This window comes from Strigops habroptila, chromosome 2 (genome assembly GCF_004027225.2).
Source record: "Strigops habroptila isolate Jane chromosome 2, bStrHab1.2.pri, whole genome shotgun sequence".
NCBI lineage: Eukaryota > Metazoa > Chordata > Aves > Psittaciformes > Psittacidae > Strigops > Strigops habroptila.
The window spans coordinates 61,500,453-61,526,086 of NC_044278.2; the positions used below are offsets into that span (position 1 = coordinate 61,500,453).

The 25,634-nt window shown below is 41.1% G+C and overlaps 1 protein-coding gene across 1 annotated transcript; it reads right to left on the bottom strand.

The window, feature by feature from the left end:
* Positions 1–624: 624 nt before the first annotated feature.
* On the bottom strand, positions 625–25,394 carry EDAR (ectodysplasin A receptor). The gene is made up of 11 exons (XM_030476660.1): positions 25,332–25,394; positions 24,497–24,619; positions 23,231–23,412; positions 18,766–18,851; positions 7,838–7,924; positions 6,889–7,017; positions 6,726–6,800; positions 6,350–6,422; positions 5,485–5,644; positions 2,455–2,515; positions 625–1,056 (listed from the first exon to the last, which is right to left on the bottom strand). Exons 1-11 carry the CDS (start codon positions 25,380–25,382, stop codon positions 737–739), a joined length of 1,347 nt encoding a protein of 448 aa, XP_030332520.1. The 5' UTR covers positions 25,383–25,394; the 3' UTR covers positions 625–736.
* Between the last annotated feature and the right edge of the window lie 240 nt (positions 25,395–25,634).

Sequence of the window (25,634 nt, forward strand, 5' to 3'; positions counted from 1 at the left end):
GCCCGGTAACCGGCTTGTCCTCAGCAAGTCAGCAAACTGAATTTACAATTTCTGAAATGTCAGTATGGACCAATTGTGCATTTACGTGCATTATGTACAGCATTTTGAAGCACTTCAATCTGTAAATTATGTTACACTCTTTTTTCATATAGTAAATGAATCTGAGGACTGTGTATGTACACCTATGCATATACTTCTAGGTTAAACAAACCCATAGTAAGCACAGAAAATGAAACTGGTTATATATTGAATGTGTTAGAGCCGATAGAAAAGTACGTGCCTAATGTGTATTAGTTGACACTTTAGCTGTGGTACTGCTTTTGACCGTTATTATTAAACTGTTGAATGAAACCCTAAGAGACTGGAATATTTTCAGAGAGCAATTCAGTGCCTCTCTTGAAGGCCAGGCAGAGGGAGTATCAGCAGCGTTATCTGCACTTATACACAGACTGCAAAATGGATGTTCGTGTGTCCACTTATCAGTGACTGTTTAACATAATAATTTTGTTTATTGACATGTTTCATACCAAGCTTCTTGCAAGATTTCTGCTCTTGTTTTGGTAGATGTGTAACTTCACTTCTTTTAGAAGTTGAAGAGAAGCACTTCCTGTTGGTTATCGGGAACAAGTATGTAGAAGAAACATCAATGGTCTCTTGCCCAAAGTCTTTGACGTGGTGCTCACTGGAATCATGGTTCTTGTGGGTGATGTGGAAGCACAGCTCCCAGGCAGGCATGTCAGGATGTCCCTGCTGGCTCAGGAGCAGGCATTGCTTGTGCCCACTCCAGAATATCCGCACACAAGGATTCGACAGCATCCAACCGCTCAATTTGCACCAGTTTGGTTAGCAGTTCTGGGATGCTGTAACCTGCTGTGCTGATGCGATCAAAGAGCTGCATGCCGTCTGTCATACCACCAATCTCATCTCTTTTCAGTCCAAAGCTCTCGGCAAGGTGGCGCCATGTTTTCACTATGGCTTTTTCCGTGTTGTAGGTCGAGCTGAGCATTCGGCTGGTCTTCTCCAGGCAATCAAATGGCAGCTCCGTTGGGCTCAGACCTGCAGTGGGAGGTGTTTATTGTCAGATGGCTCTGTGCTCAAGTCTAGACTATCCAAGACATTTAAGTACTACAGTATATACTGTTAGCTGCAAGTACAGCTAAAATCTTGAAGTGATAGTCCATGATAGGTATTTCTAGCTCTAAAGTTATTACTGTGTATTACCAAATTAATTCTCATAGGGACAGTAGAGTACAATAATTAGAGTAAAAAGTTGCCTGGGAAAGAAGTATTCGATGGGTTGTATGAATTCCCATAGCACTGCCCCTTCCTTCAACTATTTACTAGCTGTTAGAAACTAAGTACACTGCAGTCATATCCCTAGTGAGCAGCTCCATTAATACACCTCTGCACCTCAGGCACAGTGTTTGAGCTCGAGAGACAGCTTCGACCCTTCACTGAGTCTGTCACCAGCAGCTGCTATAACCTTTCTGTAATTGAAAGTTGCCCTTGTAGGAATGTGAGGAGTGAGGTGAAGCAATGATGCCAGATGCTTGCAAGCATAAAAGTCCCTGCTAGTGCTTGATTATCATTGCTATCACTGAATCTCTAGAGAGGATTTAACATTCATCCTGTAGGAAAAAAGCTATTCTTTTCCTGGACATATTTTCTATGTATTCATGGTCACAGAATAGAGGAGAGAATCAGCTACAGCATTTTTCCAAACACAGTCTTTTGCTTCTCTAGTTTCCTGCTTCATACTCAACAGCAGTAATTCGGTGGGAGATAGAGCTCCCTGAACCACAGAAAACTCAGATGCACATATGCACATAAAGTGTGTGTGTGAAGTAAATACAGTCATTTCTCCTGTTCTGCTGGGAAATTAATTCATGTCTCTCTGTCAAAACAGTTCAGGTAGTCAAGTGCTAAAAGAGGGTTAAACCACTTAAAACTTGGAAACTCCACTTTTTGTTGTGAAAGGTGGGACAGCATTTAGAGAAGTAGAGTGGGTCAAGACTTGTGTCTTACCCTCAGTCCTGACCCTCCCCAGATTACACTTTTGTATTTGGAACTACTTCCTATCTGTTATCCAAGGAACTAAACAAATAAATCAAACACGTTTCCTCTAGATGAGCAATGCGAGAGCGCTTTTACACTACTTGGATCTGTGTGTGCATGTCCCAACACAACCCAACGCTACCCTTCCTGCTCTCCATAGGAAGGAATCTCATGCATGTGCCTGGAGATGAGCCATGGTGTGCTCCAGCCCAAGCCCAGTCTGGACAGCTCTGGGGTCAGGGCTTCCTGGGAAGGGGCTACAAATCTGCCTACAGAGTATCTTCTCTGGATTGGGACTTTCTACTTTCCATAGGAAAGCAGAAGCCTTTCTTATTGTGTAGCAAACACTTGTGATCTAATTGTGTGCCGTTAGTAGAGGTGCAAGTTTTGAACACTCACCTTCTGCAACATCGCATACGTTAGCGTACACGTCAAGTATCTTTTTCCTTCTACTTTGAATCTAAATGAGAAGAGATTGATTTCATTAATTTTTCAGTCATGGGAGTAAACAATTATCAGACAGCAGTGGAAAACCTGTGGAATTCTTCATTTCAGGGTGCTAGGAGCTATCATATTATGTCCTCAAGGGTGCCTTCTGAAGACTCAGAGAAAAGGACACAACAATTATTCCATGAAGCATAAACCTAGTTCTGATTTCCATTTCCACTGCTAGAGGTCTTTCTTTCTACCTTCTAGTCCCTTTTTGGATCAACTACTTTTCTGATCCAAGTATTCGTGTATTTTATTTTTTTTTTTCTCTTTCAGACTGAAGCAAACTCCTGACAATGAGGACAAATCCCGTACCACACATACAGACAATTACTGTGGGGTTCTCCAGGTAAACTAGGACAGGACTGGCCACGGGGAATTAAATTTAGATTAAAATTGCCTTCTTCCAGTAATCTAAAATCCAGGAAGATGCCCTGTAGAGGAGGGCATCTTCCTTTCTGTCATTTGATATAGAACTGCTTAGTGCATTACTAATGAACTGTATTTTCTTTCATGATATATTGCCTGGTGAAATCTGAAACATTTTACAGTTAGGAAAAAAAAATAAGATAAATCACTGAAGCTTTGGACAGGGAGAATCTGTGGTCCAGGGTGCTCTAGTCATTTTTGACATGAAAGACACTTGGACTGAAACCCTGACATTTTCCAAGCTGAAAACAGACATTTTGATACAGTTTCATTTAGCAAAAATATGCTGAAGGTTTGGCTTTGGATTCCATGTGGAGTGAAAACAAATGTCAAAATGTCATGAGTTCTCAGGGACTGGAATTGTCATCCCTCTGCCAGCTCTCATTAGGACTGAGCTTTCTGGAAAGCTGTCTTTTTGATAGGACTCTAGCATGATCTCCACAGATTTGCCCCTTTTCACTGCACGCCAGGCTAGAAGGAAAAAGCTCTGCTTTCAGTATTTTGTTTTGTGGAAATTTTTCCTCATTTTATTTGGGCTCTAAAGGCACATCAATGACTTGGTTTAATAGACTTGGCAGTTGGAGACCACAAAGTGGCTGCTCCACCCAAAGCCTGTCTCACAGGCGCACATGCTGTAAAAGCATGTTGTATTGCAGGGTGGTGCAATGAAGACAATGATTGTTGTTCACATATTCTTGGTATAATTTACATGTGCTTAATCAGTTGTCCTGCTATTATAGGCTTGGATTAGCTGTTTTAGAACCTTGTAAACAGGAAATTTTCTTTTAATAGGATTTATTAAAACTCCTCCTAAGCAAACTATTATTTTCATTTTCCTCATTTTTAGGGCAATGAGGAAGGTTAAATGATTCCATGCCCATGCAGAATTATTCAGGATGCTCTTTTCACCAGCACCAGACGATGGGGGATTTGAAAAGATTATGCTGAAATCAAACAGCCTGATGTTGTTCTCTGCGTTAGCTCACTCTATAATGGTTTTTGTTTTAACTAGGAAAAAGCAGACTTGGTTAAGAGCAAGCCTCTTAACTTTCTTCACCCTTATCCAATACCTACTTAATACTCTTTCCTGTATTAGAAATGTTACTTAATCTCCAGCCTGAAGCAAATTACTTCTTTTCTAACTTCTGGCAACTGGCTTGATAGGGAAATCTTAGGCATGGAGCAGAGGATCTTGATGCAACCTGCACTTTCATTGAAAGGTTGTCTTCAGCCTTGTCAGGAGGCTTCAGTCCATGAGAATTATGTTAGAACAGAAGGTCTGGAAGAAATAATTCATGTTTCAGGTGTCTTTCAAGCTGTCTATCCAAATCACTCTAGAGAATGTATCTATTATATATGGTCTTTAGAAGGTAAGTCACACATATTAAATGTTCCGATTTCATGCCTACCCAATTCATATTATCCAGTTTCAAGCCAGTGCATACAGAAGTATGATGAAATTGAGTATTTAGAAAGATATCACAAAACTGAATTTCAAAAGGCAAGCATTGGAGTAGTAAGTTGTTTTCAGATGGTTGTAAGTGTCTAGAACTACAAAAACATTTCTCTTTTGTTGAGACTTTGTGTGTCAGGTCTTAGTTGAAAAATGAGCTATTTTAGAAAGTTTGAGCTGGACAACCCCAACAATTTAAAAGATGTAAACATGAAAATATGCATTTTCAAACTTTTTTATTCTTAAAGGATATCTAATGATTGATATTAACCATGTGATTTTGTCCTAGCTATTACCGTTTACAAATTATTTTTGAAGTACTAAAACCATAAAAAATATCTGAGCAGACAGCTTCTTTTGAAGGATAGTTTCATGTTAATATAAACTAAAAAGTTGTGTGTGTGAGGTATAGCCTTAACTATGCCTTGAAATACTCCAAGTGAGATAAACTGCTCTGAGTACACGCACAGCAGGAAGAAGTGAAGGCCTTCGACATCAAAACAAACAGTGGCATTATAGTGTTCTTCAGAGCACAGGCATGACCTTCAAAACACATGTGTGTTCTTCAAAAACTAAGCACAACACTAGGTATTGTTGAAAAGTCTGTGCCATGGAAATACTGATGCTTCTGGGTTAAGGTACTCAGATGCTATCCTGTTGTATGAATCCAGCCATACTACTACATTATTTTTCTGTCTTGGATTTTCTGTGGTGTATGTAGCATCGGGGTTAGTTATATTAGTATTAGCTATATCGGGAAGGGTTGCTGTTATCTGTTTTTTCTTCCTTTAGACTATAAAATATAATACTAAAAAAAGCAGTTACTACTCTTGTAAGAAATTTGCGTTTTCAGCCCTGAACAGTATATAGGTACGTATATGCCACTATGTAAATGAGATTCTATACTAAATTTTTCTGGAGAAGCTCTTGTAAATTAGCCTGGTCTGCATGATAATGCATTTTGGGGGGTGATATTTTGTATATTGTTTTCTTGAAAAAAAAAACCCCAAAACAACACAGAGAAATTCTCTCAAATTTAAATCTCAAACCAGACTTACCCCAGTTGATTTATTGCTTGTAGAAGACTTATCTCTGGCCAAATGCACTAAAGATAACAAGCATCTCTCTGGAGTCCCTTGCTTGTCAACTGCAGCTTCTTCATCACTATCCATACTACGGCTTAAAAGTCGTTCATTCTCAGACGATGCATCATTTTCACTGTAAAATGAAGGTTATAGTTACCTTAGTGAATCCTTTCATAGGTTTACTCTGATCATCTCCTTTTTGCTATCCTAGAGTAATAGAATAAAAGTGGCTTCCATTTTCTAAAACACCTTTCCTCTGTAATCCTGTGAATGTAACTGCATTCACCTGCCCAGGGTATATGTACAATGCCCATCAAATTACATATAGCTTGCAAGAACTCTCTCACAGAGGGATTTTCCAGCTAAGGACAGTGTTTAGTCCACCTTAACCATGTTTCCCGGCCAGGGTTGGCTGCCAGGCAGACAAGAGGTGAGGAAAATTATCACACCAAGGAGTTTCCTCAAGGCCTGGAGCAGCTATTTTTACTCTTCTTGCCTAAAAGTGAAGGGGAACCTTACTAAAGGCATGTATGCTAGAACAGCACTCAAGTCCCAAAGACGGACCTCTCCAAACAGGAGATGGAAGCCCGAGAGCTGGTGGACTGGTCACAGAGGGAGTGGGGAGGACACAGGTTTCTCTTTGGTAACAGCTGTCATCCTGTCCTAGAAATCAGAGAGGGAAAAACCTACTAAGGCATCTAGTCTCCTCCCTGATGCAGCAAGCTACCAGCATACCCATCTAATTTGTTCTTCATGTATTCCTCTGTACCAGGATGAATGGTGACTATGTCCCTCACCCACTTCAGTTAAACTGGAAGTACATTTATCTTTTACCCACCTTTTAACAGCCTTAGCTGGAGTTGCTGTAAGTTTCTCAAACTCTTCTTTCTCAGAGAATATCACAACATTATCTGTAGATCAACGATCAGAGAAACTTAAATTGGCAATGAGTTTCCAAACCAGTGTTTTCTCTCAGGGGCTGGTTCTGCTGGTAACCTTACTGCAAGCATAAATCTCTCTGCCATGTTTTTAATTGCTATCGGAGGACTAAGTGGCATGCTGGAAGTACAAAACCTATCATACATAATTCTTTAGTAAACTGATGTGTATTTTATACAATTCAAAGGAGAAACTGTAATTCAGAGAAATGCATTAAGAGTGTTTAAGCCCAATGTTGCCTTGGACAGAAAAAGCAAAACTAAAGCAACTTATACCTTGCACTTCTTTCTTCTCTTCTTGTGTGTTAGCCTGAGCTTCGACATTTTTTACCGAATGGCTCTTGCAACAGGCTAGAATATAAAAATATAACACTAATTATTCTCAGAAACTATCTAAAAATAGCATTTGCAGCTAAAATTTCATGTGCTGAACAATTACCTTGAGCAGATGGTTTTGTTTTCACAATATAAAACATGATGATGAGGACAATGGCAATAGCCATTATGAAGATGGTAGACATTGCAATTATAAGAGCTGTAGCCAGATGCCCTTGTCCTGAAAGATCTCCTGAAATAAATATTTTCATAAAGGAGCAACTGTTAGAATCAGAGAACAGTTAACAGTTTGTGGTCTGCTCTACACTTACATTTTACTTGTTAAGCATTGAAAAACTTTGTTTTACATTTAAAAGGCAAACAGGTTTTCAAAATTGAAACATTTATGCTGCACTAATCAGTTAAGAGTATTCATTAAAAAAAGTTGATGGCATGATCCATCAGATAAAAAGATATAGGAAATGATATTGTCTGCTAATATTATAGGAAACTATATGCAAGCCAGAGTAGCAGCTTTCCTACACTGTATGCTGGGAAAGAACATTGGAAAGAAAAAATAAAAGGTACATAAACAAATGGGATGAGACCTAAAACGACTGTTGGTAACTATGGCTGCTTCAAAAGCTTTGCAGTAAATAGGACAACACAATGCACATGTAGAAGATCATCTAGTTCCAACCTCATTCTGTAGAACTGTTCCTGTTAGCTCAATAAGAAACTGGCCATGTTAGTGCATTAAATTGTTTTTACTAGTCTAAGCTAAGCTTTGCTGAGGCATAGTGCCATTTCTGTAGGCTACAAATACTAAGCTAAATTTATTGCTGGCATTACTGAGCACAGTTCAAATCCGTTTTAAGTCCACCTGATTAAAACAGCAGTGTTGATTAACCAAGAAATAAAAGTTCATTCTGAATTATTTTTAGTAGCAGTTTTAGAAAACTGGAAATAGTAGCAATGAAATTCACAGTAGATATTTTCAGTTTGGTTGCACTTTTTTGATGCCATTTTTAAAACAAACAGCCACTAAATGAAATCTGTGAATGCATTCTTACCTTTGTGAGCATGCTGGTAAGGTGAGAAAGTGCTTGTGCCAGAGGTACTCGGGAAAATGGCTGAAATGCCAGAGGTAGCCCCTGCACCTGCAATATAAACAGAAATGCCATAAACGTCCATGGTTACTTTGTCCAGTCAAAGGAATATCTTGGCCCAAGTAAACAAAGCCTTTACTTAGCTTGCTTGCATTTCCCATGCATTAGCAAAGAATCCATGAACCTGTCACTTTCTGAAATGTCATTAATCCCAATATGCATTTCTGGCATGTTGAAAATGGTGTTACAGACTACATTTTGCATAGCACCTAGAGGGAGTGGAAGAAGTCAAAGCTCCGGGACAGTTATGAACTTTGAAGAAACCCAAGCATCTCGAGACACAGGCAGGGCCAGCTGTCATACATGGATTCCCATATTATAGGTCTGTCCTGGGTAGCAGAAAGTTTTCTGGGATCCAGCTGATGACTCTAACTGTTCACAATCTGCACTCCATGATTTGCAACTGCAGACCCCAAGTCCCAGCTGGAAGAGTCATCAAATTAGTGCTTCCCACAAGCATCCTTCACTAGCAGGATCAGTCTGAAGCTCTGACGGTATGCAAACCCTCATGACTCCACAGGAAAACGTAGGGAAGGTGACAAGCAATAGTGCTGAATGCCTTTCTGTTCCACGGAGCTGTTCTATCACGAAAGGGAATATTAGAATTTCCTGCAATCATCTAGCCAGGCATTACGTTTCTTAAATTTCTTCTCCCTGTCAGTACAAATCTATATTCTGGGGCAGGGGGAAAGCACAAAAACAGTAAAATGAAGAACTTCATGCTGGGAGAGGAGTGAGATTGCCCAACATGGGTTTCCATGTCTAAATTCTACAGTTAAGTTTGAAAGTCAATATTAATTTTTCAGATGGTGTCATACACCAAGTCTTCAAAGGAGTAAACCGAGTCATAAATTAACATATCTGACAATACTGCATATTATTGGGAATAAGGCTGTTGATGGGAATGCTCTCAGACAGGATGGTGTTGGCATAGCATTCCAAAACAGAATAAAAACATTAAGGTTGAGAGAAAACATTCTCTTTATTCTTAGGTAAACTTTAATATCATTGGTGAGCAGGTAATGCAAACAGCTACTATCAAGAGACACTGAAAAACATCTTCTGGCTTGGAAACGGCATGAAATCCCTCCTGCTTTGTATTAGCTGCCTATGGAAAAAGTCCAGTGATAATTAAATTCAGCAAACCTAAAGGCAAAAGGCTTTCCCAGTCATCTGGTAAGGTGCACACAGCACTCAGCTCCACTCTCTAGTTTGGCAACTAGAGTAGCTGAGAACCAACCATGCCATTCTTTTGACCTAGTAAATATTCTGAGAAATTAAACCCACCAGGTAAACTTGACAGGAAATTAAGCGGTCTGGAATGGTCTGAGAAACGTTCCATGGTTAAGAACAAAGCAATGTACATGTTCTTCAAATTAAGAGAAATGTTTTCTTAAAAAAAAAAAAAGAAAAAAAGTAGTACCTAACATAAAACATGGCTGCATGTAGTGAATGAGAAATGTATACTTGAAGTGGCTGCTAAGTATGAGTTGCAGATGTCTTCAAAAGAAATTTTCTTTAACAATGGTAAAACTTCTTTCAAACCTCATTTGTTGGAAGGAAATGGATTAATTTATTATAATTATCTTTTATTTCAAACTGAAGAAGTGTTTTCATAAAGTTTTAAATACACTAATTTGTTAATTCAGATGCTTTTCATACTACGTAAATGACAGGGAGATGGCGTAAGTCTTGCCTCTGGTCCCTTCTCTGTTACAGGCTTCCTTCTAAGAATTAGTTATGAGCTTCAGAAACTACAATACAGCAGTAGACCATCTATGTATCAGTAGATGAAGAGGTCATCTGCATGTAGTGGAGATCAAAGACAGGTAATTTGTTAAATTCCAGCAATTCTTCGCAAAACTGAAGTGAATCATCCTGGTCTCAACCTCTGTATCTACTAATTATGGTTGGACAACAGAAGAAATTCAGCAAATGGCCAGTGCTGTAGCCAGATACTTTCTTTCATGTCCACAGCTACCAGGTTTACGCCTATTCTTGCAGTCCCCCTGGCAAACCCAATTACAGCCAATTGTAATTCCGTGCAGTCCTTGCAAGCTGCAACAAGTCCACAATAGCTTTTCTTACTCTGCCTTTCATTTAACACAGGCGAGCTGTGCTGCTTTGTCTGCATGGAGTTTATCTAACAAGCTTCAGCTCGTCTCCTCCATAAGCAAGTTTTATCAAACTTTCCTCTCTCTCTTTTCCTTCATCTGAAATATGTAGTCATTGAAGTATTTCTGCCTAATCAATCTTTCAATCATTTGTATTATTAATGTCATGTTTTTCATATCTTTACTTCCCCATCCCTGGCAGTGTTCAAGGCCAGGTTGGACAGGGCTTTGAGCAACCTGGTCTAGTGGAAGGTGTCCCTGACCATGGCAGGGAGGTTGGAACTGGATGATCTTTAAGGTCCCTTCTAACACAAACCATTCTGTGATTCTGTGATTCACTTGTCTGTGAAAGGATGTAGAGCCCTCCAAGGTGGGAAGTCTCACAGCAGCGGGTAGCATAGGAATGGTAATAAGGAAGGTCACCCATTCTTATTCAGCATCGTCATCCTTCACCCAGCTCTACCCCACATCAGGATACAGCATGTTGCCCACGCTCTGCACACACACACGAACCTCTCCTGTGCACAAGAGTGAACACCCTTAGCACCCTTCTGCCTACGTGCAGAATTTTCTTTGCATGGGAATGGGGCCACCTCGTTAGTTCTGTAGAGCCTGTTGTAGCAAAATCAAGGCTGGCGCTAGAATGCAATGGCCTTTTTCATATGCCGAGGTGGGAGTTAGTCGTTATGCATATTTTAAGCCTATTATCAAATTTAATAATTTGGCATATTCACCATGAGCCAAGGTTTTTCTTTAGATGTGGCTTAGAAGAAAGTGCCAATTCACACACCTGCACTACAAGAGGAATGAAAAATGCCAGCTTCTGCAAAAGTTCAGTTCGTATTGGTTTTGTGTGAGTAAAAAGAAACAGAACTCAGAGCTGCTGCTTTTTCCCAGCCCAGCACTACACCATGACTGCAATGTCAGTCAGTTCCTGTGCACATCCAGTCTTACATCCTGATCACATTATTAATTCTGGTTCCAATATAGATGGCACTTACATAATCTGTGAAGACTAAGATACAGCTCAGTCAGAGACATCCTAAGGTGCTACAGCACAACATATGGAAACAACTCTATTTTAACCATAAAAAAAAGACTGATAGCTGTAATATAGTTGTGCAAAAGAGTGCTTTATATTCCTAGACATCTGTAAGTAATATTGTAGAAATGTGATAAGGACATTAGGAAAGAAGTTTATTACTGAAGGTTGGTCAGCTTTTGCATTATAAATGCTTTTATTAAAAAATTGTAGTTTAGTTATAACTTTCTTGGAGTCTAAATACAGTTTTATTAAAAAACCGCACAGTTATTATTTGAAAGAACAATTGAATTTGCATTTACATTTGAATGTTTGGGGGTTTTTAACTCAAAAGATAGCTTTAACTTAAATTGCCATGCAGCCAGCCTTTTGTCCTCATAGTGAACAAATGCTGGGCAATAAAATACCATTGGCTGTTTGTTTCAAAGAACCTTTCTGCTTTATGTAACAGCACTACTATAGTTGCTCATGTGTCTCAAGACAGGATAAGAAGTGACAAACAAAACTACCAGATATGTGAGAGGAGAAGGGCACAGGGAGGGGAGGTTTTACCAACATGCCCCCATGCAAGTGTTTGTGAGTGAATAAAATCTGGTGCAGTAGGAGACCATATGTGCTCCTGACATATGTTGCTGTGGGTGTCAGCTTACTGGTCCTTGCAAAGGACTGCTGCTCATAGCTAGCAACAGCTTTTCTTGACGTTTATTTAGTACTTAATAACATATTACAAAAATACCCAAAGTGTGTATACAACAGACTATCATCAGAGTGATCCTGAAAAAAGAAGTGTTTTAACAATGTCTTTTTGTATATATGTATCTGTTTCTTGCCATTGAGTACAGCTTACTTCCTCCCAGGGCATCTCGCTTCTCACAGCCATGGTCCAGTTATGACTGGCAGTGCACGCTTGCTACTGCCAGCCAAGCTTGAGCACCATCATTGAGACTGTTTTACAGGGGAGAAGTAAGTTGAAGTACACATACGAATAAATAACTAGCAGCCTGGAATATGAGGTGAAAAATAAATTATATTGAGTTGAAATTCAATAAAGGTAGACAGTTTACGGCTGACAAAGTAATAAAAATCTGGATTATAACTAAACCTAGTTGTAAATAAGACCTAGATATGTAGAAAGCAGAGGTCAGAGTTTTCAAATTAATGTAAATCTGTATTTGGGTATTGACATGAAAGGTTTGGTTTAAAATTTCCAGAAACAACACTTCTAAATGGAAACCCTGTGCACTTGAAAAGTCATGGAAGCTGAAGCAGCAGTCAAAGCCGAGCCACTCTGTAAGGTGTCTACATATGACTTCAGGAATCAAACAATAACCAAATCCGAAAATATTGCACATTGCTAATAACAGAGCATATCCTAGACAATGGATGATTGCCTGACTGCTCTTTATTTTGCAGTCTTTTATTTTCAGGGGACATACAAAAGACATTAAGACAAGTTACCCTAATGTTTCCAGGTAGATACTTCAGTTGGTGTAGGTAGTTATTAAAGCAGGAAGAACATGAAGTAAATTAATTCCTGAGACTGGAACTCCTAAAAAAGGTGATGGCGAAATTCCCCCTGGACTTTTGTATTTGACCTGGTCATTCTCACTGTAAGTAACCACTACTGTTCAGACACATAAAAGGAAATATTTTATGTTGTTGTGCTCTCTGTAATGTCTTTAACTGTTTCATTTCTCTGTCTTTTTATTTTGCTGAGGCAGGGAAGTGATGACAATTATAGGCCATGTGGCCTTAGCCTGACAATTTATTTGCAATCTGGAGAGGGACTTTTTACAAGGGTGTGTAGTGACAGGATAAGGGGGAATGTCTTTAAACTGACAGAGGGGAGATTTAGATTAGACATTGGGAAGAAATTCTCCACTGTGAGGGTGGTGAGACACTGGCACAGGTTGCTCAGAGAAGCTGTGGCTGCCCCATCCCTGGCAGTGTTCAAGGCCAGGTTGGACAGGGCTTGAAGCAACCTGGTCTAGTGGAAGGTGTCCCTGCCCATGGCAGGGGGGTTGGAACTAGATGATCTTTAAGGTCCCTTCCAACCCAAACCTTTCTGTGATTCTGTGATTCACTGGGAGCTGTAATCATTGCACAGTACTGGAATGCCTTCTGAACAGTACTGTGTACTGTGTACTGTGTACTGTGTACTTTCAGTACTGAAAGTACTGAACATGTTTCCTGAACTAAGCCTATGTCCAGGAACGCAGTGTTACCACCTCTTTCTCTGTGCAACACCAAGGAGATAATTGCCATTCAACCTTTAGTATGGTGACTTCAGAGCATCGGAAGGAAGAGAATGGATTTTCAAGGAGCCCATTTTCCCTGCGCCTTGGTGTCCAGCCTGTACAGGTGGTAGAAAGCTGCAGCTCTGCAGGTTTTGCAGCTCATGAGCCTGGGCAGAGCAATGCTGCAGAAACCTGCAGCATCTGCCATGGGTGGGTGGGTGGTGCTCCCTGTGGGAGCTGCAGCTCCAGCACAGGTGAAAACATCAAAGTTATTGGAGTTTTTTTCCAGGACAACTGCACTGGGATCAGATCCCCTCCTGAGTCATACCTGGGCACAGCTTTCCCAGCAGTTGAAAACAGCAAACCCTGTATTTGCTTCTCAGACCCCTCCCCTTGAAGGTTTATGGCTGCGGCTGGCCAATTTTGTCCTAAGATCAGGTTCCTTTCCTAATATAGACAAACCCTAAGGGGATGAGAATTAGACCATACCACCAGTGAACAATAAAGCACTGCCTTCAACATTTCTTCCATTCCACATGTGAGGAGGGATGGGGTGTTCAGAGATCAAACAACTCCAAAAAGAAAAGTTTGTTAGCTTCAGCTAACAAGCCTATTCATTTGTGAGTGTAATTTGAAACAGAAGGGGAAAAAAGTCCTGATGTTGATCATATTATAAAAGGACAAAACTGGCAAGGAAAGAAAATTAGTGATATTACAAAGAATGGAGAGTTAAAATAAAAATCTCTGAAAGAATTATCTTTCACTAATACAAGTGGTTTTGGCACTAGGCTTGTTTGTGTTAGGCACTTCAACTAGGGAGGCTGAGTTCTCAGTCTTCAGTGCACAGGGATGGACAGGACCCCCTGATTTCAGCTCGTCACAGGAAGCCATCAGCCTCTTAGTGAATTGTTCCATCTCATCTCTCTGATTGTTTTGAAGTTCTAACGATACAATAATAAAAACGATCTTTTCTGTTTCTAGATGCCATTCACTCTCTGGTAATTAGCAAATAACTTGACTACGTATGTTTTCCTCTGTTGGTATTCTTTTTTCTTTTTGATTTTCCTAAGCCCTCATTGGTAGGTTTTAGACTTAAAATCTTACACAGGTTGACTATTGCATCAGTTTTCATATATACAACCAGCAAAAAAGGTGTGAGGAAATAACAGTATTTTATGCCCATGCACAATGGTAGATTAGATATACGGTAGATTAGAAAGAAGACCCTAAATCAATTGCCAAACTTCTCTAGTTCTATAATCTGTGAGTGAAAAGGATTTGCATGTTTCATGTAATTGTGTAAATACAACTTCAAACTAACTGTTCTTCAAGTTTTTGTAGAGCAGTTTGATTTTGTTTTCCTCCATAATTTTTGAACTGGCATGGCAAACATCAAAGTTTGAAGAGTTAATATACATAAACTGATGCGGAGTTGCAGCTGCTAAAAGACAAGATCTCTTCCAGCAGTAACTGTACCACTCTGCCGGAGAAACTCCATGTAGGTTTACATCTTCTGTCTTGCATGTATTTTTACATCAACTAAAACAAAACCAAAACAAACCAAAACAAAAAAAACCAACACCCCAAAACAAAAACCAAAACTCAAAACCCAACAAAACCACCCTAAATAGTCAGAGGCCTCAAGTGACTCTAGTTTCAGAGGTGTCGACAGAAAATCCAGCACCATTAACTGTGGGAAGCCATCTCTTACAGTGGTTTGATGCTCGTTACCTTCATTCTTTGATTTGCATAGGAAATTTGCCTCCCCTACTTTTTGCAATGCTGTTATTTGTTACAGAGGTATCTTATCACGGTTTTGTGTCAGCAAGGGGTACTGATGGCTGGTGATCTGCTTCATACACAGCTGAAGGCCTCATTAGCAGACCAGTACTGAGGCTCCTACATGGTAGACTGGAGGGAGCTGCATGCTGAGAGGCCAGAAGTCTTACATCGGTGTTTCACAGTGCACAAGATATGAAAAAATGCACTCTTTATGGTCATATTTACCCTTTTCCCAGTAAGAAAAAGCTTTCCTGCTGCACAGCACACATTCTTATGCTCACATATGCACCGCCCCTTCCCCATACGTGCCCATTGCCTACAGGCTGCGGGTGAAGCCTGGTATTCCTCCCAGATTGCAGAACACTGTTGCTCCCATCCTTCAGACCAGGTGACACATTTACTTCAATTAAATCTCTGGCCTCTGTGAAATGTCTTCCTCTCCTCCTCCTCTTTTCTATGCCATTTTGTGCTATTTCTTTAAAAAGGTGACACAGGCCCATCAGGGAATTTCGTTCTCACTTTTTACACTAATATTTCCAGATGGTGGAACATGGGGTGTTCATCTTATTTCCTCAGCCATTTCAAGTTTTATTGACTGTGTAGGAGATGAAAGTTGCACAGCAGGCTCTTGGAGTTGAAAGCTATTTGTTTACCCTTTGATCAAAGCCAAGTATTTTTCTGCCAGATAAAATGTATCATCGGGCAAATTCTCGGAGCAGGTTTCCATGCAGCAGGAGCACACCCCACTACTTCCCTCTCCTTCTGGCCCTTTGTAACATGCAGACCAGGAACTTCCCCAGCTAAGAAGAGCACCACTGTCCTCTGACACTGTCACAGACCTAATGAAGGGCTAAAATGAGGTTTATCTGACCTCATTTTTTCTGTCTAGAAGTGCAAAGCCAGAGCTTATCACCCACAGGTTCCTATTTTTAAGTAATTTGCCACCGTTGTTTCCTTGCAAGCCATTGAGTCACCTTTCTCCACTGGTGCACTGAATGCAGGAGTGTTTGAAGAAAAGGAGCCTTAGGGGAGAAGCACCCTTTTAGTATGGGGTTTAGGCTCCTGAATGCTGCTCAGCACTGTTTTGGTGTCTCAAGAAAGGAACAGAAGATTTCTGGGACTATTTGGAGTCCTTATTCTGGATTTTCCACCATGACAGCCAGTCAATAAATAGAAGTTATTCTTCATATAACTACCATTCCTACCAAAGAGTTGATATTATCCTTCATATGACAGAAAACATGTACTCGCACTAAGGTTATGTGCTCAGAGTGCAGCACTTACTTAGATGAGTTTGTGATTTGCAAACGTAAAAAAATCATGCAGTTGTGCAACACTGACACGTTGCTTTTTCTTTGCTCTGACTGGTAAAATCTGATGACAGTGAAACATGTGATGAAGATCATTTGTTAATACCAGATTTTATGCTGCCTGCCACAACAACAGTGTGTTTTTCAAAAAGTCCCTGCAGCAAGGCTGATTTTCCATCTGGGGTACAAATTACTGCCTACATATTAGGGAGCTGCCATTCCAAATGGGGTCCTGAGGTTTAGACATCGTAAACCAAATTACCTGAGCTTAGTGATTTGGGGGATTTGGATTTTAAGAAGCTTTCCCACTTTTTGAGCACTTGTAAGCAAATGGTTGGCTTCATAGACTTGATTAAAATGGTAATGTGGTAATGTTTGCTCTTTCTAAGACTAATTTCTCCCACTTTAATACCCAGTCAATTTCTCGGTTTATGCATCTGCCTAAATCCCTCCCCAAAATAATATATATTTATTCTTGTGTTTGTCAGGTTAAAAATTGCATGTGGTTAACCAGTTGTGCAATTCATACTTTCCTACAGAACTAAGCATGTTATATATCATATCTTCCAGATATCCCATAAAAGACAAAGATTTGGTTTCTGAATTGAGTAATAGCCACAAGATCTTCTGGTAGTTCCTCACCAAAACAGTAAGCTACAACATGTTTGATACTGCTAGAACCCCATTTCAGCATGGGTTAGAGGCAGACTATCAGAGCTGAGGAAGGATTCATTTCTGGCTATTGGTTAGCAGCAAGAATATTTGTATTCCCACCAACGGTGCAGCCAGCCTGCACACACATGCAGGAGAAGCTGTGTCCACATCCTGTTAACATATACCATCATCTCTTGCCAAGACTCCTACCCTCATGTTTTCCCTTATCTCTTCACCTTCTTCCCACATTGTACATTTGGGTCCTCCCTTACTCCCTTACCTTCTAATACAGACCTTACCCCACCAAAATCATGTCACCCTGCCCTCACCCGTTCCCACTGTCTCAGGAAGAAGTGCACATCTCAGGACCCAGTGGGTTTCTGCAGCCAAGCGTAGCTGTACGTGGGACAGCCACTTTGCATGCAGATAGTTTAGGGAGGTGCCTCCACCCCAGTTGTGAGTGGTAATTATCCCCTGGCTCATCTGAGCTCTTGCACTTTAGAAAAGGTGGTAGCTGCTCATGACCTATCCTCCTTTGAAGTGGCTCACAGAGCACCAACGGTACAGTTCAGCAGCATCTGAACCAAGTAATTGCTATTTACTTACACTAATAAATGCCCAGGGACTTTGTGTCAATCTCTGTTTTCAAATCAGTCCAGCAAATATTGCAATTCTTTTTCATGATGAAGACTTTTAAAAGAACAGAACACGGACAGAATTTTGGGTTTTGTTATGGGTAAGCCATTGCACATATGCGACATGCAAACGAACAGGTACTGCTGGGATGTCACACACACATACGTACATATTTTTCAATTACCAAACTACAGCCTCTTTTGCCAATGAAATCTACAGAGTTAGCTCTCTTATCAGTGCTGACTACTACACGCCAGCATCAACCCTTGCATCACTTTGAAACCAAAGGAGAAGAGAAGCTGTGTGGAGACCTCATAGCAGCCTTCCAGTATCTGAAGGGGGCCTACAAGGATGCTGGGGAGGGACTCTTCGTCAGGGACTGTAGCGAAAGGACAAGGGGTAACAGGTTTAAACTTAAACGGGAAATTCAGGTTAGATATAAGGAAGAAGTTCTTTACTGTGAGGGTGGTGAGACACTGGAACAGGCTGCCCAAAGAAGTGGTGAATGCTCCATCCCTGGCAGTGTTCAAGGCCAGGCTGGACAGACCATTGGTCGACATGGTCTAGTGGAAGGTGTCTCTGCCCACGGCAGGGGGGTTGGAACTAGATGGTCTTAAGGTCCTTTCCAACCCAAACCATTCTATGATTCTATGATATGAAAGGTATGATGCACTTTTACTAGGATCTACATAGTCTCCCATGTTTTTTTCATAACTGAACTGAAACTGAAACGGAATTTAAAAAAATATACAGATTTGTGACTTCCTGTACCTACTGGTTAAATAACCATAATAAGTCCTGTATGGGATAGCTTAGCAGATGAAAACTGGAACACAACTGAACAATAGCAGGTCCTAAAATCAAAGGATCTGATCCTCCCCAGACGTTCAGCATTTGGTCCCTTTGTTGGCAAGGCTAGTTGGAAGCAGAAATTGCTTTACTGGAGACGGAATTATTGCTCGAACAAAATAATCACTGCCGAAAGATTTCATATTGAGCCTCCAGATGATTCCAAGTCAAAACCAGATGAAATGCATAGAGATTGCAGAACACTTACATTCCTTGGTGTTAGGAGGCGCCAGCAAGCACGAGTAGCAAACCATCCCATATATGTTGCGAGGTCTGTTTTCGAGCATGTAGTAACTGAAATGGAGGGCAAGATGAGGCAAAACAGTGTAAATTAATATGCTACAACAGAGCATGGTTCAGCAGCAACCAATTACACTGAGATAAAATCATTTTAAAAAAACTTTTATAAGCAATTTGATGCAAAGATGAGTCCTTTTTTTTTTTTTTAAGCTGCCTGAATAGAGACAGTGTTTCTCGTCTTCCTTTCCTACTAAAAGGCAATTAATCAACCATCAAGCCTACATGACAGGAAGTACTATCATTGCCTAAACCAACATTATACTCCCTGCTGAGTTCAAGCTGCAGTTTACAGCATGCCCTGAAATAAGATTTTTCAAAACAAGGGAATGCTACTTTTTGAAGTAGTAATCTTTCAGGCAAGACCACCAGTTGGATATGGTTGGCTAATTTTCTTCACAATCACCATAATTTCCTTAATGTTAGAACCAAATCTGAGCCAAATCAGAATAAAAAATACAGCAAAACCTACCACACTTACAGGGAAAGACAGATTAGGTTTTACAGTTTTGGGTTTATTTTAATTCCTTGCTGTATAGTTTATAAGTTAGCTCCTGACAGTGGAATTAAAGATTGAAGGAAAGGTTTTCATGATTTGAACTTTTGGGCTGCTAATGCAGTTAGTGTTGAAATAAGGTAATTGGTTATGCAAGAATTGGATCCACAGGAAAGCTAATGAGGAAATTACATTAAAATAATACATAGATGATGTTATGGATATGTCTTTACAAATCACTTGTAAATCACTACAAATTTTAACGAAGAAATGAATAAATTCATAATCCATTTATGTACTCAGACAGGTACTCAACATGATAAACACTTTACACAATGGGGAATCTGTTTTCTGCTCTTACATACCTGTCTATGCACGTGCAGTATGTTTTTTCTGGAAAACGTATGCATTGTTAGGAAATTACTGCTGAAACTGTCCATCAAAATCAGTTTGTCGTTAATGAATGCCCCAGCCTACAAATACAGGATATAGGTCCAGGAAATACAGAGTGTACAGAGTACACAGAGGTGCAAGAGGGGAATGGGGGCTGGAGGTACCTCAGAGAGCAGGTAAACTGAACATGGTTCCTCCTTTATTTCTTACTGGTTTTAAAAGATTCAAAGATTCGCCCTCATTCTTCCCTTCAAATGTCTCTTGTGCCCCATCTGCTACTCTACCCTTCTCTCAGGAGTAAAACTTCATCTTTCCTCTCTTACGGGGGCCTGTGTAATGTTAGATGGTGAAGCAGTTAATAAATAAGCAGGAAATGTCTGCCAAACCACAAAAAGGGAAAAAAAAAGAGTGGCAGGCCAAAGATACTTATAAATCTGTAAAGAAAAATATAGGCCAGTTAGGATCCACAGTCTAACAGCCACAGTGGTTTAGGAAAGACAAACAACCCTTCCGACAGTTAATTAAAACAAGCTGGTGGAATATTTCTTGGTTTTTGCCACAATGCAGAATGATGGAGGACGTGTAAAGAAAACTGAAGAAGATGCTCCTGGCAAGCAACTGTTCACTCACGTGAGAAGGAAGCTCTGCAGCTGCAAACATTAATGATTCACCCTATGAAGTACTAACAACAGATTTGTGTTTCTGACTACTTTGCAATGAACCAAATTTTAAAGGCAATGTTGGAAATAGCTGATCCCTTTGCATCACGAACTACAGAGGAGAAGTGTCCCAGTAATGAAATAATGAATTTTCTTCCACCTCTTTCTCGAAAAGGGGAAGCATGAGTTGTGGAGGCACCTCTGAATACATTTTGAAAGAAAATTATCCCTTTGCAATTCCATTTCATGAGGAGGCCAGAGACTTACTCCAAGCTGAAAATATGTCCTAGGACAGCATGAGGGATATGTGTCATGTGCACTTGGCCTGTTCTTACTCCTCTGTGGGCTTCCACTTAGGGCTACTACTGAAGTCAGATAACTAGTCTAGAGGGACTCATGCTCTGACCCGCTGTGGCTGCTTATGGTTAGTTGTGATCTGTCATGCTCCAAGAACACCTAATGGATCATCCCATTGAGGGAAATAGTCTGAATTGCACCTAATTTCCACATTATTGACCTGTCCTATTTACCATTATGGAAGAACTTCTGGGCAAGAGCAGAGGAAGAAGCACTGTCCCAGGAGGTTAGATGCTCTAGATACCTCCAGAGTTCACTGGCAGCTGAACTTTGCTTTTGAGGATCATAGCTTTGGAGCCAAGCCTTTAAATTCTTCCCTGGTTACAATCTTGCACCCTTCTTGTGAGCATGACAAATAGTGTTATTCCAACTTTATATGGAAGGGAACCTGTACACTGAGAATCAGTGGATTACAACAGTGAAAAAATAGAAGGAAGAATATATAATTTTCCAGCACCTATTTTAAGGCAACTGACAGAGGATGGCACTTTTAGCCACTCGGAAAAGGCTGCCAGTTCAGTGGTGTTTTATCTAAAAACTTTAGGTCAAAATGTTTTTACTCATCTTTTCCTCAGGCTGCTTTACTGAGCTGGTGAAAAATAGCAAAGGGATGAGATGCCCCTAAATATAAATCGCAGCATGTGGACTGTTACCTTAGGAAGGTCAGCAGTGCCTTACGGAAGCACAGTCCTCTGCAAGTGGAAACCTGTTTTTTTTCCCTCACATTGACTCAGGGGCTTTTTGAGGTTTAGGGCCCAGGGAAGGGAGCGCTCTGCCAGCTGCAAGTCACCCAGGCGTGTGACTGTCCCTGTGCTACTGGGGCAATGGGGAAGGGTTGCTGGTTAGCCAGCGCCACTTGCCAGCTCTCTGCCCTGACGCAGGGGTTCTGCATTTCCCCCACCATCACACAGGAGCAACCTCTGGGGTCTCTAAGTTGTGCAGAGAGTCAAGGCAGCTCCAGAGCTTGTCTTAGCCCGCATTGAGTTTATCCTGAGAATTTCCCGTCTTCATGCTCAGAGTAAGAGGGTGTTTCTCTTTAACTGCTGGCTTTGCCAATCTATCCCAGGACCTGAGAGTCACACAGAGAGCGGCACACAGCCAGACTCAGGCAGGCCAGTTTCTGCTACAGGTTACACCTGTGCAAACATGATGTTTTGAGATTACTCCCCAAGCGCCAGCTGTGCAAGCTGATTATTTTCAGCTAGCGCCCTGCTCCCACCTGGGTGACCCCATTAGTCCCGACAAAAGTTGCAAAGCTGTGACTGTGGCCACTATTTAACTTTCTTGCTCTTTACGATGTATGAGGGGAAGTCAAGAGGGAGCTCTTTTCAAATCACATCATCAGTCTGTTTGGCTGGCAGCTAGACAAGTCCTTCGTTTTATTTGTAAACTGTGAAAATTTCACACAGGCTCACTGATACAATAAACCTGGAAGCTTGCAGGGCCTCTTTAACAGGGTTTCCTGCCCTGTAAGTAGTGTGGGTTATAAAGCATCTGCAAACTGCACAAAAGCCAAATGTCAGTAGGAATTACTCTCTAAACCAAAGAGACACACTGGCAGAGACTGGTATGTAAGGTGAGGTTGTGTTTTAGAGTATTTACTCACCCCACCAAAAAAAAATTGTTGAGAAAGCAAATGTATGCTTGGGTTTGGAGGCTTTCAAAGGCAATATAGTCAGGAATGTGTTACTAACCTATTCAATGTAGAAATTGCTTTCTCACCATTGCTATCAGAATTATACTGAGCTTGAGTCCATTAAAAAGATGGATTTAACAAAAAACCCTCTATTTTAAGCCCCTTTAACCTTCCCTGGAATTTGTTTTCATTCTGAACAACAGCACACACACCACATTAGCAGCTCTTAAGACACCTTTCTGTTGGTTAGAAAGGACCCCGAGAGACTAAATGCCTTGGTAAATCTAACCTAATAGCTATGTTAGCTAATGCTATCAACTACTGACAAATCTGCCAGCTGGTCACATCTACAGAAGAGATATTTTATGTTCCTAAACATACCATAGTGCTAGCATGGACCCTACAGGGCATCCAAGGCATCTTCATGGAGGTTGCTCATAGGATGCAAGACTTATGAGGTAGCCCTCTGAAACCACAGCTGGAGGCCAAGCTGGACTTCTGACAGTGTTTAAAATGGCACTGCACACCAGTGCTAGGGTGCATGAGCTGTTCCCTTTCCATTTCTAGAGAGGAGAAGTTTCAGTTTTTCTTGTTGTTCCCAAGATTTGTTTCTTCAGTGAGATTTCAGTAAGATTACTGATATATTCTGATCTACCAAATTCACTGGTGCTTTTGAAACATTTAAATGTGTTGCTTTACAGAGACTGAAAAGCACAATTCACCAGTATCGTACCTACCATCAGCTAGGACAGGAAGAAATGCTCTCAGAGATTTTGACATAAGAAGTATTTTGCAGTGCTTTGGGTAGAGCAAAGGTCTGCAGTTAAGTCCTTACCCTGGGAGACAAGGACCACACTCGGCATCATTCTCCTGATCACCAGGTGTCAAGACTGTGGCTCGGAAAAACCCCTCGCAGTCTTTGTGCCGCCTGCATATCTGATAACCTCCTCTGGAGAACTTCTCCGAAGGGCAGGGGATGCAGCCGTAGTCCTCATCTTTGGTGCCATATCCACATGTCTGCAACAACACAAAGTCACTGACAGGGAGGCTTGCGCTGCACACTGGCTTCTAGCAAAAGGAAACATTTGTAGCCTGGCCCCTTGGCTTTGCGGCACAACACCGTACCAAGGTAAAGAAATCTGTCATTTGGTACCTTAGCATCTGTGTTAAAAAGGCCACGGAAGGATATAAGGATGCAGCATGCTGTGTGATGGACAGGGAAAAGGGGAACCAGAGCATCACTCCTTGAAAGTGGCCCCCCATAGCTATTTATATCATATTCCAGCGAGCCATGGAAGTGAATTTCAGCTGCTGCTCAGATAGAGAGTGAACTGAAAATTGAAGAGCGGAGAGGAAGATTACAGGGAAAGCATGGCTACAGCAGGGATCTTGCTTTCTTGCTGGGAGAGCCCAGAGGGAACAGCACAAAAGGCAATGTTCAAATGAGATTTCGTAACCTGTGAACTCACATGTCCCAGCTGAACATTACGTTCAGATTAAACAAAACTAAAACCAACTGGTTATTATTCAAATGTACTTGTTCAGGACTACCAACTGTGTGAAATTCTTGCAATAGGATGTTTATCCCATTAAAACTAAACAGGATTTCAGTAATTTATTTTTTAAATAAGCAACAATTATCTGCTGTAAATCAAATAGGTTACTTAGGAACTGTAATTTAAATTGTTGCAGAAGCATTCAAGTTCCTCTAGTGCCAAAATAGCGGGAGAGCAAAATTAAATCCTCGGTGTGGGGGCCAGCAATCACACCAGACTGACCTATTTATCACACCATGCCAGAACAGTGTGTCAGATTTTAAATAACTATTGAGATGAGAATGGACTGGCAGACACTGTGTGTGAAACTTTTACCTTACAGCTTTTACAATATCACTTTTGACAGGCTGCTCCTGGGATAAGGCTTACTAGCATGTATGCAAGGTGTCCTGCTCCCATGACATGCTTGCAGTGGTGATGCTAAAGTGTCTCTGTCCTTACCCATTTTCTCTCCTATCTATATATTACCACCATGTAACAAAGCATTTGTTTTGCATTTGGTGCTGAATATGTGTTCCCCTAACAGCAGAAGAAGCTGAAATTACCATGTAAGGCTCTTCTCCCGGCTCACACTTGGGGCAGTCATGGCACATGCCGGTGGTCTGGTTGTAGTATTCGTTCTCGCCGCAATTGGAGTATTCAGCGCTGGCAGAGTACACCAGGGAGACCTGTCACCAGAGAGCATCCCAGAGCACCATCACTTCCACTGGTCACTTCCACTGCCTTTGTCTCTCAAGCTTTGCCCCCTCCCGTTGCCCAGCTGCTGTGGCTCAGAAGGCGATAGGACCAGCATTGCAGCGTGAAGCACCCCTCAAGCTCAGAAACAGAAGTGGTGCCACTATGCGGGATGGAGGCAGATACAGTTTTCAGTAATAACCTGGTCCATCTAAGAGTTTCTCAGAACACTGACGTTCATGCTTGTTGGCAAAACCACTCCTCAAAATACTGAAGGCCATGATTCCTGATCTATTAATTCTCATGTTCTTTTGCACAGCAAATGCCTGAGCTTATACCCTCATCCCTCCCAGCTCTAATGAGCCTTCATAAATGTGACTGCAAGTGACAATGATAATGAGATGATGTGCTGCATTAAGCCTCCACTATGATAGGGCTGTGCTTCATGTGACACCCAGGCTCATCAGCTCTTCCAGTGCCTTCTGTCTCTGCTCCATTCTGGGTCCTTCTCCTTCCCTCTCCTCCCTTGCAGCTCAGTTTAAGCAGCACATGCCCAGGTGTTTTATTGAGTGGAAACCAACCACTGCATCAGGGTTCAGTCCCTAAGTTGTCTGTCGCTGTGCCATGACAATTCACAGATATTTGCAAAGACCCAAGCAGTTATCTTTGCACACTGGAGAGACGTATACGCACATAAATACCTACCACCAGAAAAGGGAACACGTGAGTCCATTTACGTTCACCCAGGTGAGCCATGCTCTCTTGATACTTTACCTGAAAAGATAGAACTGGTGATTGTTTATGCACATGAGTAAATATTTGTGTGTGTTGCCAAAATAAGAACAGAAGGGCTCATAAGCAGAACAAAGGTTACATGGCAGCGATGCCCAGAGGTCTAAATAAAGAAAGGGGGAGATGTGCATGTGCACTCACACGCAGAGGCGTGCTACACTCCCTTACTGCACATCTCTTTCCTCTCTTTGAGAAGACTGATGGCATGAGGGAGTC

Excerpts from the sequence above, each read along its gene's own strand:
- EDAR (XM_030476660.1), bottom strand. The coding sequence starts at position 25,382 with ATGGCTCACCTGGGTGAACGTAAATGGACTCACGTGTTCCCTTTTCTG. Across the intron at positions 5,645-6,349 it reads CCAGCTAAGGCTGTTAAAAG|TGAAAATGATGCATCGTCTG; the intron begins GTGGGTAAAAGA and ends TTCATTTTACAG. Across the intron at positions 2,516-5,484 it reads CAAGCAATAAATCAACTGGG|ATTCAAAGTAGAAGGAAAAA; the intron begins GTAAGTCTGGTT and ends CTTCTCATTTAG.